The sequence below is a fragment of the Haliotis rubra genome, unplaced genomic scaffold, assembly GCF_003918875.1.
Source record: "Haliotis rubra isolate DU_JTF1 unplaced genomic scaffold, ASM391887v1 Scf80, whole genome shotgun sequence".
In the NCBI taxonomy this organism is placed as follows: Eukaryota; Metazoa; Mollusca; class Gastropoda; order Lepetellida; family Haliotidae; genus Haliotis; species Haliotis rubra.
In genome coordinates, this window is record NW_025767524.1 from 2,035,642 (window position 1) to 2,052,163 (window position 16,522).

General features: G+C 41.0%; 1 protein-coding gene across 1 annotated transcript in view; it reads right to left on the reverse strand.

Moving 5' to 3' along the window:
- Positions 1-2,132: 2,132 nt before the first annotated feature.
- LOC124261596 (potassium channel subfamily K member 16-like) overlaps positions 2,133-16,522 on the reverse strand; it is a 52,825-nt gene continuing 38,435 nt past the window's right edge. The window contains exons 2-5 of the mRNA XM_046695925.1: positions 16,030-16,191; positions 14,019-14,351; positions 4,333-4,505; positions 2,133-3,275 (exon numbers count right to left, since the gene is read on the reverse strand). Of these exons, the coding sequence (XP_046551881.1) occupies positions 3,132-3,275; positions 4,333-4,505; positions 14,019-14,351; positions 16,030-16,191 (812 nt within the window). The 3' untranslated portion in view covers positions 2,133-3,131. The remainder of the gene's footprint in view (positions 3,276-4,332; positions 4,506-14,018; positions 14,352-16,029; positions 16,192-16,522) is intronic.

Here is a 16,522-nt window from a genome sequence, read left to right on the forward strand (position 1 = left end):
TGGTTCATGTCTTATTTCTAAATGACAATTCGTGTAGGAGGATCACGCCACTCCCCATGATCAAATCACTCCCCTAAGGGTCACTATGTGGCTGGAATAATGCCGATGTGACGTAAAGCCCAAAGCCTAAGGATCGTGACCCGTGAAGATCTGGGTAAGAATTGATCTTCAGTAACCCATGCTTGTAAGAGGCGACTAACGGGATCGGATGGTCAGGCTCGCTTTTTTCGTCGACATATATCACATGTCATCGTATCCCAATGCGTAGACCGATGCTCAGGAGTTGATCACTGGATTGTCTGGCCCAAGCTCGATTATTTGCAGACCGTCGCCAAATAGCTGGAATATTGCTGAGTGTGGCGTAAAACCAACTCACTCACTCGCCAATATCATCACATTCAGTATTTGCATTGCATTGCTTAAACGTTCTGCACAGTGTATAGTAACATACAGTTTTCTATATTTGGATATTTCCTCCTATACTTTGCACCATAACCGATGCCTACCTTCTGTGATGATTTATGTACACCATTGTGTCTTCTTACGGTATACTTGTGAAGGTCCGGGTTGGAATGAACCTTCAGTAACCCATGCTTGTCGTAAGAGGCGACTAATGTGATCGGGTGGTCAGGCCCGCTGACTTGGTTGACACATTTCATCGGCTCCCAATCGCGCAGATCGATGCTCATGCTGTTGATCACTGGATTGTCTGGTCCATAATCGATTTTTTACAGACCGCCGCCATATAGCTGGAATATTGCTGAGTGCGGCGTAATAAACTGGAATAAACGTGAGGGCAATACATGTAGCAATGTCTCTTTTTCAAAGGTTCAGATACAATTGTCCAAAATTAAACCGTCGTCGAAGTTTACTGAGTAAGCAATATGTAAAAGTTTTACGTGTTTCTCTAAAACCCCGGGCGGTGGGGTGGCCTAGTGGTTAAAGCGTCCGCTCGTCACACCGCCCATCTCTGGTGTCCCCCGCCGTCATATTGCTGGAATATTGCTAAACGCGGCGTAAAACCATACTCACTCACTCATATTTATTTGGTTATTCAGTTTCAACATATAGCATACAACGAATGAGAATGAACTTTTATACATGTCAATTTGTCCTTACAAATGGATTCTTAGGCTACAACAAACAGTAGGTGCCCGACTTTAATACAAATACAGGTGGAATCTTGGAGGTGGTCACAATTAATCATAGTGTATAAGATTTATATGACAAGATGATGATATCAGTAATTCAGGAAATATAATGTTTATAATGTCAAGAAAGTATATCAACTATTTGTCACCTAAATGCTGTCTTCACATTTGTCCACCATTGTGACATCACATAAAAAGAAACAACTCATTCGTGAACACTCGGGCAATTCCGGAGGTTCCGGAAAGAGACGAGCGTTGATAAACTATGCAGTAACGAACATCACAAGTCTTATTTTAAGTATGTAATATGCCACATTATGAAAGTTGATACTTGGTATATCAAGCTCACAACACCACGGCTTGTTATTCACTGAAGGCACTATACTCGGCATGGATTCATGTGTGTATGTCGATATAAGAACGCCCTGTCTGATAAAGACATCAGAAGTATTCATTCCAAACAAAACCAGCTCGGTCAGATCTGGTACACCACATGTCCAGCCATGGCACAGAGAATGGTTAAACTAGGATTAACGCCGCATTGAACAGATCCTCAGTTTTATCCTCACAGAGAAATCCTCACACGTCCAATGAAATCATTCCACTATATTACGAGCACCGAAGTGTCATACAACACGTTCGTCACATCCAGTGTACGTTATGAATGCCAGTCTTTAGTTAAAAAGCATACCGTGCGTTTTCCACTCCAATTAGATGTGTAATTTGGTTGATCTTCATAGCCGACAGTCCGATATATACACTTTCTCTACATTCGGGTCTGACTATATTATTAAAGGAAAAATATATTCCTAAAAGTATATATCAATAACACCGACAAAAGATGCTTGAATAGGGCACCGGATCGCCATCGAACGTTGTTAAAAAGGGCTCCTGCAAGATGATCGCAGTAATCGACAAAGGCAACTACTACAGAGTCGAACTCACATGTGGCGCTTCCGTCGAATGAGAGTCAATACTGGACGTCCCAATATTACCTCCCTTGGTTTTGATCACCCTAAACGTTGGTTGACATAACTGTTCGAAACATGTCTTTCAACACAAGGCCATTTACTGTTGTTGATATTGTTGTTCAAATCGGTAAAAAGTTGGTTTAGGTTATGTGTTTTCATTCGTATGACCTTGAACATTAGGTCATATACGTTTGTCATTTTAATATTTCAAATTGAATAATAGAATGCTAAATGTTACTGTTGTTGTTGATGTTGTTGTTGCTGTTGTTGTTGTTGTTCCGGTCAACGTATGGCATTGGCACCATCCTGTAAATACTAAATATATATGACAGAATGACGAGTGAAGTTGTTGCGATCAGCAAAACTCCTGGTTTGCAGTCTTCGATGCATCATCGGATCCCATTGGATTTTGACAATACCCGTGAGTAGGACAAAAACATATGGTGACAGGTCACTGGAGACGGCTGGCTCTTCCATCTCGGATATTGGCGCGCGCGTGCGTGCGTTCGTGTGTCTGTGTGACACAATAACGAGTGAAGTAGTTCCGATCATCAAAACACTCTGGTTTGCAGACTTTGATGCATCATAAGAATCCAAATGAAATCACTTTCAAGGAGTTCTTGTATTTTCCGATCACATCTAACGCTCGCGCGGTGTCATAAATGTTTCATACATTTGCCCTGTGACACAAGAACGTCTGAAGTTATTGTCCTCATCACTTCACACGCTTGAGCGATGTTAAAATGTATGATATAGATGTTACATGAAACAAGGGCGTCTCAAGTTGTTGTCCCGATCAATCAAACGCTGGTATGATTTTATAAATGTTTGATAAAGATGTCATGTAAGTCAAAGACGTCTCAAGTTGGTGTTCCGATCACTTCAAACGCTGACGTGATGTCCTAAACGTTTCACAGGGATGTAACAGGTCAAGGACGTCTACCCTCTAATGGCGAATGCGGCGGTAGTGGTGTTACAAACACTGAACGACCAGTGAAGTAGACGGACATTACAAATGGTTTATACTGACAAGCTGGACATTCTTGTCGTTCGCAGTACTCACGTTGTTCGAACTTTCTGACGTGGAGAGTTTGTTTTTTCTCAGATTTGGTACCACACCATTCTTAAGTTCGTCCAAGCGACCAATCTCAAGCTGAAACAAAATGGAAATATAACTATAGACAAGAGCTAGATGTATTTTATGTTCACCTCAGAATAACAGCGCTTGTTACCTATTATGGCCTCTAAACCTGACTATAAATAAGATCTTTACTATATGGGCAATTAGTATGAGGTTAGTGTTTCATAACAGCAGGCATTCATCAATGCAATTTTACCAGTCTAAGTAAACTTAGGCTCAGTAGTATTCGTTACACTGCTATACTGAGTCTAACAAAACCTTGTGGAAGGTCACTTCAAACGCTGGCGTGATGTCCTAAACGTTTCACAGGGATGTAACAGGTCAAGGATGTCTACCTTCTAATGGCGAATGCGGCGGTAGTGGTGTTACAAACACTGAACGACCAGTGAAGTAGACGGACATTACAAATGGTTTATACTGACAAGCTGGACATTCTTGTCGTTCGCAGTACTCACGTTGTTCGAACCTTTGAGCGACCTATGACCGTCCAATCAAAGGCGAGACTGCCGAACGGGTTTAACCAATCAGACAACGGCGACTATTTAGGGTTCGGCGGGACTTACAAAATGGATTTTCTCGTCTCCGGTCGCCAACACTGATCTCCCAACAAATGAAAATCCGCATAAAACACTGACATTTGACCTGCAGTATATAAGCTTTGGGGTTCCTGTTGACATGGTTATAATTAGCATATATCTCCGCAAGTTGACATGCTTTAATACTGACAAAACGCTATTTTCAGCGAATGTTTACTCACTGCTGTGGGCGTGCATCACTAGGAACCGATCGTACGGAAAATAGCATTCGGAATCGTTCGGGTACAAACTTTTCGAGGTAAAGGTTCAAAAGGTATGTGCGAATGTCCACTTTTGCAATTTGGTAAGCTGTGTTCTGATTGGTCAGTCCAAAAGGTTAGCTGATGCGACCTTCTGCTAGGTTTTGTTAGACTCAGTATAGCAGTGTAACGAATAATACTGAGCCTAAGTTTACTTAGACTGCAATTTTACTGGTCGAGATGAGTGGAAAATCAAGTAGACATATAAAAAACTAGCAAAATTCCCCAACTTACTTCAAATCTCTTTAGTGTCTTCCTTTCTACTTTGGAAGCGTTCTGGACGAGCACGTCTGTGATGTACTTGATGACGAGGGACAGATAGGACAATCCAAGGAGGATCCAAACATACGCCACAATTTCATACGCATCACGTGCCGGACCGGCCGATATCTTCTTCTCGTGAATACCTGGATAGGACAAACAGTCATTGTTTTTACGCTTGACCCGCTAATATATTTAACATAGTAACCTCAACCTCATCGTCTTCTTGGGTGTGTATACAATAGGTTATTCCATCATCCGTGAAGTGAGTGAGTATGGTTTGATGCGCTTGTAGCAATATCACGAGAAATGGGCTTTACACATTGTACCCATGTGGGGAATCGAACCTTGGTCTTTGGAGTGAGGGGCGAAGGAGGTTACTCCACCGCCCATCACCCGTGAAGATGATTGGCCACGTGGCAATGTAGTTTCTGTTTACACCAATGAATCGCGATACCGCCTGATACCAACAAGAGCTGTGTTTTGCTGTTAGATTTGATATTTGATTTTCCCATTCTGTGATTTTCGTGGGAGTTACTACGTTCCAAACGCAGCCAGTGATGGGGGAACATGATGTGTTCAAAACCGTCAAGTAATGACAATGACTGAAGCTCATCTTCGGAAAGAAGACGACACGAGTATCACAGTCATTATATAACTCCCAAAATTAATTCAGCGGTACTGGTATAAAAGCATTTTTCAATTGCCGTTAGCCATTTGTCATTGTTGCAGCATTCTGGAGATACCTTATAATCGACTTGAATCGAGATTCAGCATAAAACTGCCGAGCATAAACTCTCGACACTTTGGTTTTTACGTTTTACGACTTTAAAACCTGGAATGGACCATGTGATTTCTACGAACATTTCAACATTTTTAAAAGTTGTTGATTGAGGTTAGAATGTTCAAGGCCTCGTGAAAACTTCGAAAGGTTTTGTGGAAGACATACAAAACACCTTTCCAAGCTTAAAGCATATAAGCGACAAAAAATATTGAGGATTCAGGTGCAGAGTTGACTTGGCTTTGCATGTGTTCGTGACGAGTGCCTCACTGAAGCAGGATACGCTTTCAAATACACCCAGCATCATTATGCTCTATGATATAGACAGTGATGATTATGGATCAAATACTGAGAGAAACAAATAAAGGATCACAGGAACATTCAAGCGTTCCTTTATTATTTTCAAGTGTTCATCACCACAGCGATATACAAAGCTGGTGATGAAAACTGGAAAATATTAAAGGACAGCTTTAATTAATAATCACTAATATTTACACTATTTTCTTTCTTCATAAATGGTGCGCGGACCGAACGGTAATATGGTGGAGAGAGTGTCAGCCCTGCAAGCGATAGATGGGTGGTTCGATTCCCGGCCGCTTCACACTTCGGTGCTCGGCATTAAGGGATAAACCAAGGAGTGATCTCCACGGAGACAGCATTCAGAGTGCACTAGAGCTGTGAAGTCATTCACGATCGGACGCACGCACGTTCGCTCGCTCACGCTTTCGTGACACATTGGACAAGTTGAAAGCACGGCCTGTAACCCAGTGGTTGGCTGAAACCCCAACGTGACGGTGTAACGTGAAACCGTAGTCTATAATGTCAATGCTGGAATGTGACGCTTGAGTCGATATTGACCGTGGTATTTTGTGTAAGTCAGTCTTTAACTTTAATGGTATACACTGAAACCCTAGCCTATCCTATCCATGAAATCAAACACTTCTACTCCGTTAGCTCAAGGTCAGTGATGTTATGTGAGAATGAAAGAAGATAAATTACGCCGATTTGAACACCAGTATGGTAATGGCACCGAAGGATTCGCCTGAAATGGGCTTCACTCATTGTACCATGTGCGGAATCGAACCCAGGTGTGACGACCGTATGCTTTAACCACCAGACCAAGAGCTATAACCTATGTGGTATTTTTTAAATCCAACTGGAATTCATGGACTGTGCTCTCCATAAGAATGGAGTAATTCTGTAGCTCACCTATCTACAATAAGATTGTATCACTGTACTCTATGTTTCAAACAACCAGAATCAAATTATAGCAATACATCTTGAAACCTTCTACGAACTGCCATATTAAATCATATAATTTACACAAATTGGGACCAGTGGCCAATATTTACTTGTCAATTATATGCAATGAAAATCACCACTTGAACAATGTTTAGTGTCCAAGAGGGTACTTGAGGTCAACCACTGAAACAACTGTAGTTACAGGAACATTTGAAATCCAAAAGGCAATGAGTTACAGACAGGACAAAGGTGAATTTTATATAAAGGCAAACTAACTACACCATCCGATATCCCGTGTATTATTCCTGTTAATATAAATACCCTTGATTATGGTTTCCTTCCGAAAATGGAATCACCATCTCCATCTCTCCATTTTTACAGAGATTGTATTTCTCTCGCTCTTGAAAGCGATTTGATTGGTCGGCTATGTTTGCCTGCTTTTGATACGATTTGTACGACGGGCCCAAAACTGGTCTAAACCAGTCATGCTGACGTATGGGTACGCAAAGATTATTAGAATTGCGATACAGTACACTGGATAATGGATAAGAACGCACACATGATGAGGCATAGAAAAACAACAACCACTTATGGCACAAAATATCTGTACAAACTTGTCAGATTGGATGATGATGATTTAATATCACTTATGAAATTATGCATGGAGTACAGCCATGTTATTATGCAGCCTGAGTGACATCGTTAACAAATATAACCAAAAGTCGCACGAGAAATCAATAAAATACACCAAACAATATTTTTAAATGCTTTTATGATAATTTCATTTGTAAGGACGTGCATCAACAATTAGTTAATGTGCACGTATACGCGGGGCTGGCTTACTACATGAATAATACATGATACCTTGGGTATAGGTCATTATGTCAACTCAACTTATTGAAGGGGATTTACGGTACAAATACATCGTGCATAATGCGCCACGGGAAATGCAGCCATCGTCAAATTACCGGTGGTTATATGTCAATTTAGCCAATACCTAATATACACTGCTGTAAAAACACGGGGATCATGAAATATACATGCTATTGTCGGTGACAGAACAAAGGAATGTGCTTGACAACAAACATCCTGCGCATGAGCGTTGGTCTGTGAAACGTAGCACCTTAACGTATCTGTTAGTTTGCACATGCCGAACGCAGTAGTGCTTCACACTTAAATAGGGTGTGATTCCTGATTTTGACACTTTCAAAGACGGTCGATCAATCTTTGTCAGTCTTATTGATTCTGCTTATAAAGTGATTTAATCGATTTCGTTCATTTTTTGTCGAACTAGACATATGGCACCTGCAACGGGTTGTGATCCAGCAGAAGTCAGCGTTCAGTGACCACTAAGTTAAATGTTTCACTGTACAATAGAGACCAAAAAATACGCAAAATTCCGTATATACAGCAGGTACCAAAAAGCAAAATTGTTGACGATCGACCCTGTTTATACAACAGATACCCAATAAACAAAATTGTTGACGATCGACCCCGTATATACAACAGGTTAAAAAAAATGTTGATGATCGACCCTATCTTTACAAGTACCAAAAAACAATACTGTTAAAGATGGACCCCGTAGTTGCAACAGGTACCCCAAAACACCTCAAAATGTTCGATCCCGTTCTAGGGGTGCCAGGTCACAGACAAGAGCACAGGACAAATTGGTCCGAATCCGATTTAATCAAATTAAGCTCAAACGTCGAACTAAACATATACACAGTGTCACCAGGGCCTAGATTTTCGAAGCTCTCTTAGTCCTAAGATAGTCGTAAGTGCCATTCATTAACATTAACTTACGACTGTCTTAGCGCTAAGAGAGCTTCGAAAATCTAGGCCCAGGCTTCTGGTATTCGAGTTACGGATCAGACGTTTAAAAATTACCTACATGCACCTGATCTCCAGGCAGCTGAGATAAAAGTGATGCATATATTCATCAAGGTTTTCTGTCAGTTTTTTTCTAAAAAAAATATTAAGATAAACTACATACGGTAACCATTCTACAATAAGCAGAATCAGTTATACAATTCCGACTGCATCATGAGCACGTGTTTCCCAGTTACCATCACAACAGCAATATTCTTGTACCACTTCCGTTATGAACACATGCACACGGAAAGCAGGTGTCCGCTTCAAAACCCGTGGGGACATAATGGTCAAAATAGGGGATTGCATCGGACATAATACCTCACTCCTGAGTTAAATTTGGAATGTAAGCCACGTGTCTAGCATTAAACTTTTTTAAAATTTAACTAAAACCTTGGATGTTGTAACCTAATCAACTGCTTTAAGCAAGAGTCGTTCGACGCTCTTCGCAATCTAGGTAGAAAGCAGAATTGATTGTATTTCAAAAGGTGTGAAACGCAAAACAAATGAGTGGAGATGCAGGAATCTTGGTCGACATAATGGAAAGGTTGAAGTCACTCGTCTTGTTAGTCTGCCATACAAACTATGAAACAATTATCCAAGAAAGCCCATGCAAGTCTAGAATATGTGGCAAGTCTACATTTCCACAGTTTTCTGATAATGAAGAAAGTCTCTGGGTTCGTTTGCATTACATTTTAAATATATTTTACGAACAGTTTTATTCTTTAATTATGTTCATTTTAGATACTAGATACCAACCTATCTTCTTGTCTAATGTGGAGTATATTCAGTTATACTATCTTTATTTTCCTTGGATAAATTTGCTAGATATAAGGTCACACTCCATGCGTGACGTTATGATCAATATAGGTACTGACAGTCACGGACTTCTATAACTCACACCAGCTTAGCCTTGCATGACAATAAAGATCTTTGTAGATCTATGTCCAAAATAAGAGCTTGAACAACGCCGAGTCTTGCACTTGGTGACACGTCGGGTCTGGATGCAGCCATTGTTGACATCGTCAACAACGATGTACACACCATCGCCCGCTGGGACGTGATCAAAGACCAGGTTATTTTAGCATCAATAAGTGATGACTTCATTTGTCGACCAGGTGCTGGGGGCAGTTGTTTCATATAGAACCAAGCTGTTCACTGTTGTTATCACCTGTGTAGCACGGGACATAGGACGTATATGGAAACAATGGTGTATGGTTGTGGTGTTTAAGGGTCTGAATAATTTTCTTTGAACTCAACCGGTAAATAAAGCGTAAAGTGGGTGTATATCTCATGTAAACAGTTAACCAGGGTCAGGAACATCTGGCGACAAGAAGACTAGTGTTTTACAATGATGTCCAGGGTTCCGATCCACAAAGTGTTTGTAGCGTTACGAGCTATCTTAACTATATAGTTTACCATAGAATAAGGAATCACCAGGGCTGGGACGGGTAACCCGTACACCCGGGACGGGTGGGTAATAAGTTGGACCCGGGTCTCAGTGCCCGGACCCGTTATGATCACGTGATTAATAGATTAAACAATGTAATATATTATTCTTTCATGATTAAAATGTTGTATTGTCTTTGAAGATTTGACATAATTTACAGTCACTTCTTTTGAACATAATCATTGGAGGATCCCTCTGACCCCCACCCCCACCCCACCCCCTTTTTGAAAATGACTTAAGACCACAATGAAGTGGTTATTTTGCGTTTGTTTGCGAGCCAATGGGGGTTCAGGGGTTTCGATCCCCTGAACACACACACACACACAAAATTTCTGGATCCGCCCATGATAATACATAGTTAAGACATTGAAAATCTCGAAATATTAGCCTCCAACCTGAAGAATATATTGCCATTTCTTGCAAATCTGATGTCAGGAATTAACATAATGGATATCCGAGTTGGTTTAGGTAATAAGGGGTCGGGTACCGGGGTAGAATTTTTTTACCCGTCCCAGCCCTAGGAATCACGTAGTGCTATGTAAGATTTGTGGATTGGGCACCTGTTTTTGTTTTGAAAGACGTAATGATGACCAGAATCGAAAAACATATTTGTAACACAGTTGCAAATCACGCTTTATAAGCGATACTGATCATGAGTGATGTGATGAAACATGATATTTTCATTAACGAGTGAATAACGCCACCAACAGCTCTTGGACAGTTTAATAACTATCCCCGTTATAATATTGTTATTTCAAAATAATATCACTCGCCATGCCTAACCAAACGAGCAATTAGTTCATCAAATATATATATAGTTGAATAGAGACGGTAAACAGGTTGAAATGTTGAGGCTGATTTCCGAAGCCCTCAATATACGGTTTGAAATATTGTTTCGTTTGAATTTTTTCTTGAATGGAACAGTAACAGGTCGTATTTTCATATTCAGTCAAATATACGATACAATGCACAGAACCAGCATCAGAACTTAGCCAAGTGGGTACTGTAGCTCACCCGTAACGAGTATAGTGTTCAATGTGAACTAATATGTAGATATACTATTTTGTTATCCTTACGTCATTCTAAATATATAAGATGGTGTACTACACATGCCCTGTTAAATGGAAGTAAATAATATCATAGTATCGAAACAAGCACAAATCTATAAATAAGTGAATAACTGCTTATATTTTACGAAAGTGTGCTAGAGAGTGTTTCAACGCAACCATGCATGCAGTTCTTTTTCCATTCTCTCCAAATTCCATACCCGATGTTTCCCCTTCGAGACCGATCTAAACCGTCTTTTCCTCGGTCAGTTTACTTGTTCACACTAACAGTTATCCAACACAGTAATCTGAGGTTAAAGTCAATGGCTTGCAATGGCATTATTGGTTGGTTGGGTGTTTTTAAACACATTAGTATGTGTTTCTCAGTATTTGTGGCAACCTCCGTAGTCAAGATGAATCTGCCCGGAGAAAGAAAGGTCGTCGGAAAAGGTCTCATGTACTAAACGGAGGTAAAAGATTATGCTTTTGTTACCCAGCCTGGTGTTCGGCTGAAGGGATGAAACAAGGACTGGTTTGGAATCAGTATAACGAGTCTTGAATCAAGTTGATGGGGTTTCCACTCAGTGGGCTAGCATTATGAAAAGGGGCGTTAGTCTGAATTTGTAGCAGCAGTCACAGTCACAAACACAGTCAATAATGTCAGCAACTATCCAAGACATTAACAGTAACAAATTAACAGAAGAAACTACTACCTGAATTACTTTACTACTGAACATTACGACTGGACGGGGGCGGTAAGGTAGCCCAGCGGTTAAAGCGTTCGCTCGTCACGCCGAAGACCCGGTTCGATTCCCTACAATGGTACAATGTGTGCAGCCCATGTCTAATTTCCACCGCCGTGATGCTGCTGGAATATTGCTAAAAGTGGCGTCAAGTTAACGTAGGCTCAGTATTATTCGTTACACTGCTATCAGCTTTCAGCAGTGACACGAATAATACGGAGCCTAAGTTAACTTAGATTGAAGCGGCGTAAAACTAAACTCACTCACTCGCTACGACTTGACGACAACGTAGTCTCCAAATCCTACAGTCTAGACAACTGACCTCACTTCTACTCAGAGACACAACTTACCGATAATATAGTCTCCAAATCCTATAGTACTGAGCGTGGTGAAACAGAAGTAGAGAGCTTCCATGATGTCCCATCCCTCCACAATAGAAAACACAAAGGACGGTATCCCGAACATGAGCGCCAGTCCCAGCACAATGATGAGCACCATGTTGAGGACTTTGTATTGTCTTTGAAGATTTGACATAATTTACAGTCACTTCTTTTGAACATAATCATTGGAGGATCCCTCTGAACCCCCACCCCACCCCACCCTTTTTTGAAAATGACTTAAGACCACAATGAAGTGGTTATTTTGCGTTTGTTTGCGAGCCAATGGGGGGTTCAGGGGTTTCGATCCCCCTGAACACACACACACACACAAAATTTCTGGATCCGCCCATGATAATACATAGTTAAGACATTGAAAATCTCGAAATATTAGCCTCCAACCTGAAGAATATATTGCCATTTCTTGCAAATCTGATGTCAGGAATTAACATAATGGATATCCGAGTTGGTTTAGGTAATAAGGGGTCGGGTACCGGGGTAGAATTTTTTTACCCGTCCCAGCCCTAGGAATCACGTAGTGCTATGTAAGATTTGTGGATTGGGCACCTGTTTTTGTTTTTGAAAGACGTAATGATGACCAGAATCGAAAAAACATATTTGTAACACAGTTGCAAATCACGCTTTATAAGCGATACTGATCATGAGTGATGTGATGAAACATGATATTTTCATTAACGAGTGAATAACGCCACCAACAGCTCTTGGACAGTTTAATAACTATCCCCGTTATAATATTGTTATTTCAAAATAATATCACTCGCCATGCCTAACCAAACGAGCAATTAGTTCATCAAATATATATATAGTTGAATAGAGACGGTAAACAGGTTGAAATGTTGAGGCTGATTTCCGAAGCCCTCAATATACGGTTTGAAATATTGTTTCGTTTGAATTTTTTTCTTGAATGGAACAGTAACAGGTCGTATTTTCATATTCAGTCAAATATACGATACAATGCACAGAACCAGCATCAGAACTTAGCCAAGTGGGTACTGTAGCTCACCCGTAACGAGTATAGTGTTCAATGTGAACTAATATGTAGATATACTATTTTGTTATCCTTACGTCATTCTAAATATATAAGATGGTGTACTACACATGCCCTGTTAAATGGAAGTAAATAATATCATAGTATCGAAACAAGCACAAATCTATAAATAAGTGAATAACTGCTTATATTTTACGAAAGTGTGCTAGAGAGTGTTTCAACGCAACCATGCATGCAGTTCTTTTTCCATTCTCTCCAAATTCCATACCCGATGTTTCCCCTTCGAGACCGATCTAAACCGTCTTTTCCTCGGTCAGTTTACTTGTTCACACTAACAGTTATCCAACACAGTAATCTGAGGTTAAAGTCAATGGCTTGCAATGGCATTATTGGTTGGTTGGGTGTTTTTAAACACATTAGTATGTGTTTCTCAGTATTTGTGGCAACCTCCGTAGTCAAGATGAATCTGCCCGGAGAAAGAAAGGTCGTCGGAAAAGGTCTCATGTACTAAACGGAGGTAAAAGATTATGCTTTTTGTTACCCAGCCTGGTGTTCGGCTGAAGGGGATGAAACAAGGACTGGTTTGGAATCAGTATAACGAGTCTTGAATCAAGTTGATGGGGTTTCCACTCAGTGGGCTAGCATTATGAAAAGGGGCGTTAGTCTGAATTTGTAGCAGCAGTCACAGTCACAAACACAGTCAATAATGTCAGCAACTATCCAAGACATTAACAGTAACAAATTAACAGAAGAAACTACTACCTGAATTACTTTACTACTGAACATTACGACTGGACGGGGGCGGTAAGGTAGCCCAGCGGTTAAAGCGTTCGCTCGTCACGCCGAAGACCCGGTTCGATTCCCTACAATGGTACAATGTGTGCAGCCCATGTCTAATTTCCACCGCCGTGATGCTGCTGGAATATTGCTAAAAGTGGCGTCAAGTTAACGTAGGCTCAGTATTATTCGTTACACTGCTATCAGCTTTCAGCAGTGACACGAATAATACGGAGCCTAAGTTAACTTAGATTGAAGCGGCGTAAAACTAAACTCACTCACTCGCTACGACTTGACGACAACGTAGTCTCCAAATCCTACAGTCTAGACAACTGACCTCACTTCTACTCAGAGACACAACTTACCGATAATATAGTCTCCAAATCCTATAGTACTGAGCGTGGTGAAACAGAAGTAGAGAGCTTCCATGATGTCCCATCCCTCCACAATAGAAAACACAAAGGACGGTATCCCGAACATGAGCGCCAGTCCCAGCACAATGATGAGCACCATGTTGAGGACTTTGTTCACCAAAGGCTTCTTTGAGCAGAGCTTCAGCTGGTTCACCTTGTTGGACAGTGCTGCTAGTTGTTGACCAAGACCACTCAACATCAGCATCGTGACCGGGATCCCGACAATAGCGTAAACTACACACACTATCTTCCCGATGATGGTGCTGGGGGACATGTTGCCGAAACCTGTGAGTGAGGAACACTGTTATTATTAACTTGATCTGGGCCCAAGACCCACTTGCACTTCTAAGTGCAAAGATCGTAAATCCCATACTCTAACGTTGACATAGGACGGTCTTACCGCTAAGATCAATTTGTGCAGTGGGGTCCATTGAGATCTACCCTGGATCCTGCATGGTACCCATAGTGATAACAGCGTCCGATATTGACGTGGTGTGTTATTAGACGACTACAAATCAATATCATAGGTGGGAAATGTTGAATAGTATATAAGTAATGGTGAACATCCTTAAAATGTCAGCTTAGTTTTGGTCTAGATTGTCATCCATCAGCTAAATCCAGATATCTTTCATAGCCTGCCGTAACTCAAATTTCTCAGTCGCCACTTGTGAGAAGATGACAAGATATTTGTTTGTCTGATCAGCTATATTACAGCTGTCTGTGAATCATATAGTCTGAGGGGCGGTGGGGTAGCCTTGTGGTTAAAGCGTTCGCTCGTCACGCCGAAGACCCGGGTTCGATTCCCCACATGGGTACAATGTGTGAAGCCCATCTCTGGTGTCCCCCGCCATGATGTTGCTGGAATATTGATAAAAGCGGCGTTAAACCATACTCACTCACTCACTCATATAGTCTGAAGCCTGTCTTCCAGTGATTGACATCATGAGCATCAATCCACGCATGGAACCCGATGATAGGCAGTCAGCCATGTCAGAAGCCTCAATACCCGATCCATTTAGTTACCTCTTACGACAAGCATAGATTCCTCGGATCCTAGTGTGCCCCAGAGCCCTAAAGGGGCGTGTGTTGATTTGAGTGAGTTAGAGTTAAATTCGAATCAACATTATCCAAGATTAAAACAATGCAATCTACGCCTTCGAGATTCAGAATTTAATGGTTTGTCTAGAAGGTGCCTTCATGTTACTACCTATATGTGGCAGTATTATTCGTTGTGGAACAGTATCGCAAGTGTATTACAGTGTTTCTGTTGACATTCAGTAGGGGGAATTGGCGTGCTGTATTCAGACTCGTGCTATATTTAGACTGTTCTGGAAGGTACTACAAGCCAATGAGCCATTCTACCTTAGTCTAACCCTGAATATTATGGAAAGTTCCAGAATAGTTACGCTACATATATAGAATGTGCTTTTGCCTTGGACATCTCACATTCCAAGAAAACCATTAGTTGTGTGAAGGAAGGATAACAATATATGGATGAACAACTACTGTATTATAGTGGGAGCGACGTTTCTGTGTAGGTTCTAACACCATTATCAAGAAAGTTGTGTGAAGATCACCTATCACCCTGGATACTCGGCCTCGGCCTAATTTGGCAGCTTGACCACTGTTGCAGCCAGCTGAATATTACAAACGTCTTTATTGCTACAATCACTGATTTTATATTATACTGCCTTTGAATCTGTACTACAGCTCTATTGTGTACTGCCATAGTAATTACTTTGTAGTTAGATGGAAACTTAGTTACCTAAAGCTTTTTATTTTTTTATCATATCAAATTTTGTAGTTTTTTTCTCTCATTAAATTCTTTTACGGATTGATTTCCGCTAAGCATGGGAATCAACTCAAAACACTACTTACATTTTGGTCATTTGTCACTGCATGTATTAATCAGCGAAAACAGGTATAAGCAAACACGCCTTCACTTAAACAATGGTATACACACCTATTGTCGTTACTACAGACACAGCAAAGCCGAAAGCTCCCCCGAAGTCCCATCTGTCCAGGTTTGTTCGGTTCTCCACGGCGTAAGACACAAGCTCCTTGTCCTGACTTGCATGTTTCAGCAGCGCATGCAATACGTCACGTGACACGCACGAGTAATTCCCTGAAATATACACAAATATATTGTATTTCATTACAATATTAATGATGACAACAACGACAAATGTAACAAACCTCAGTCTGAGTTGTCCACCAGTCTCGATTTCGAACTCGGTCGATGTAGTCTGACGGCTGGCTGAGTGGTCCAAGCGTCTGACTTTGTGTGCTGGCGATTAGGTGCCTGACTCTGAGGGTGTGGACTCAACCCAACAAAAAGTACTAGAATCGGTACTTTACAAAGAAAGTGTAATCCCAAATATTTGACCACTTTCTAAATGGCATTGTGTATTTCATGGCTCGGGTATGGTCAACTGACACTGAGGGTATATCAACAA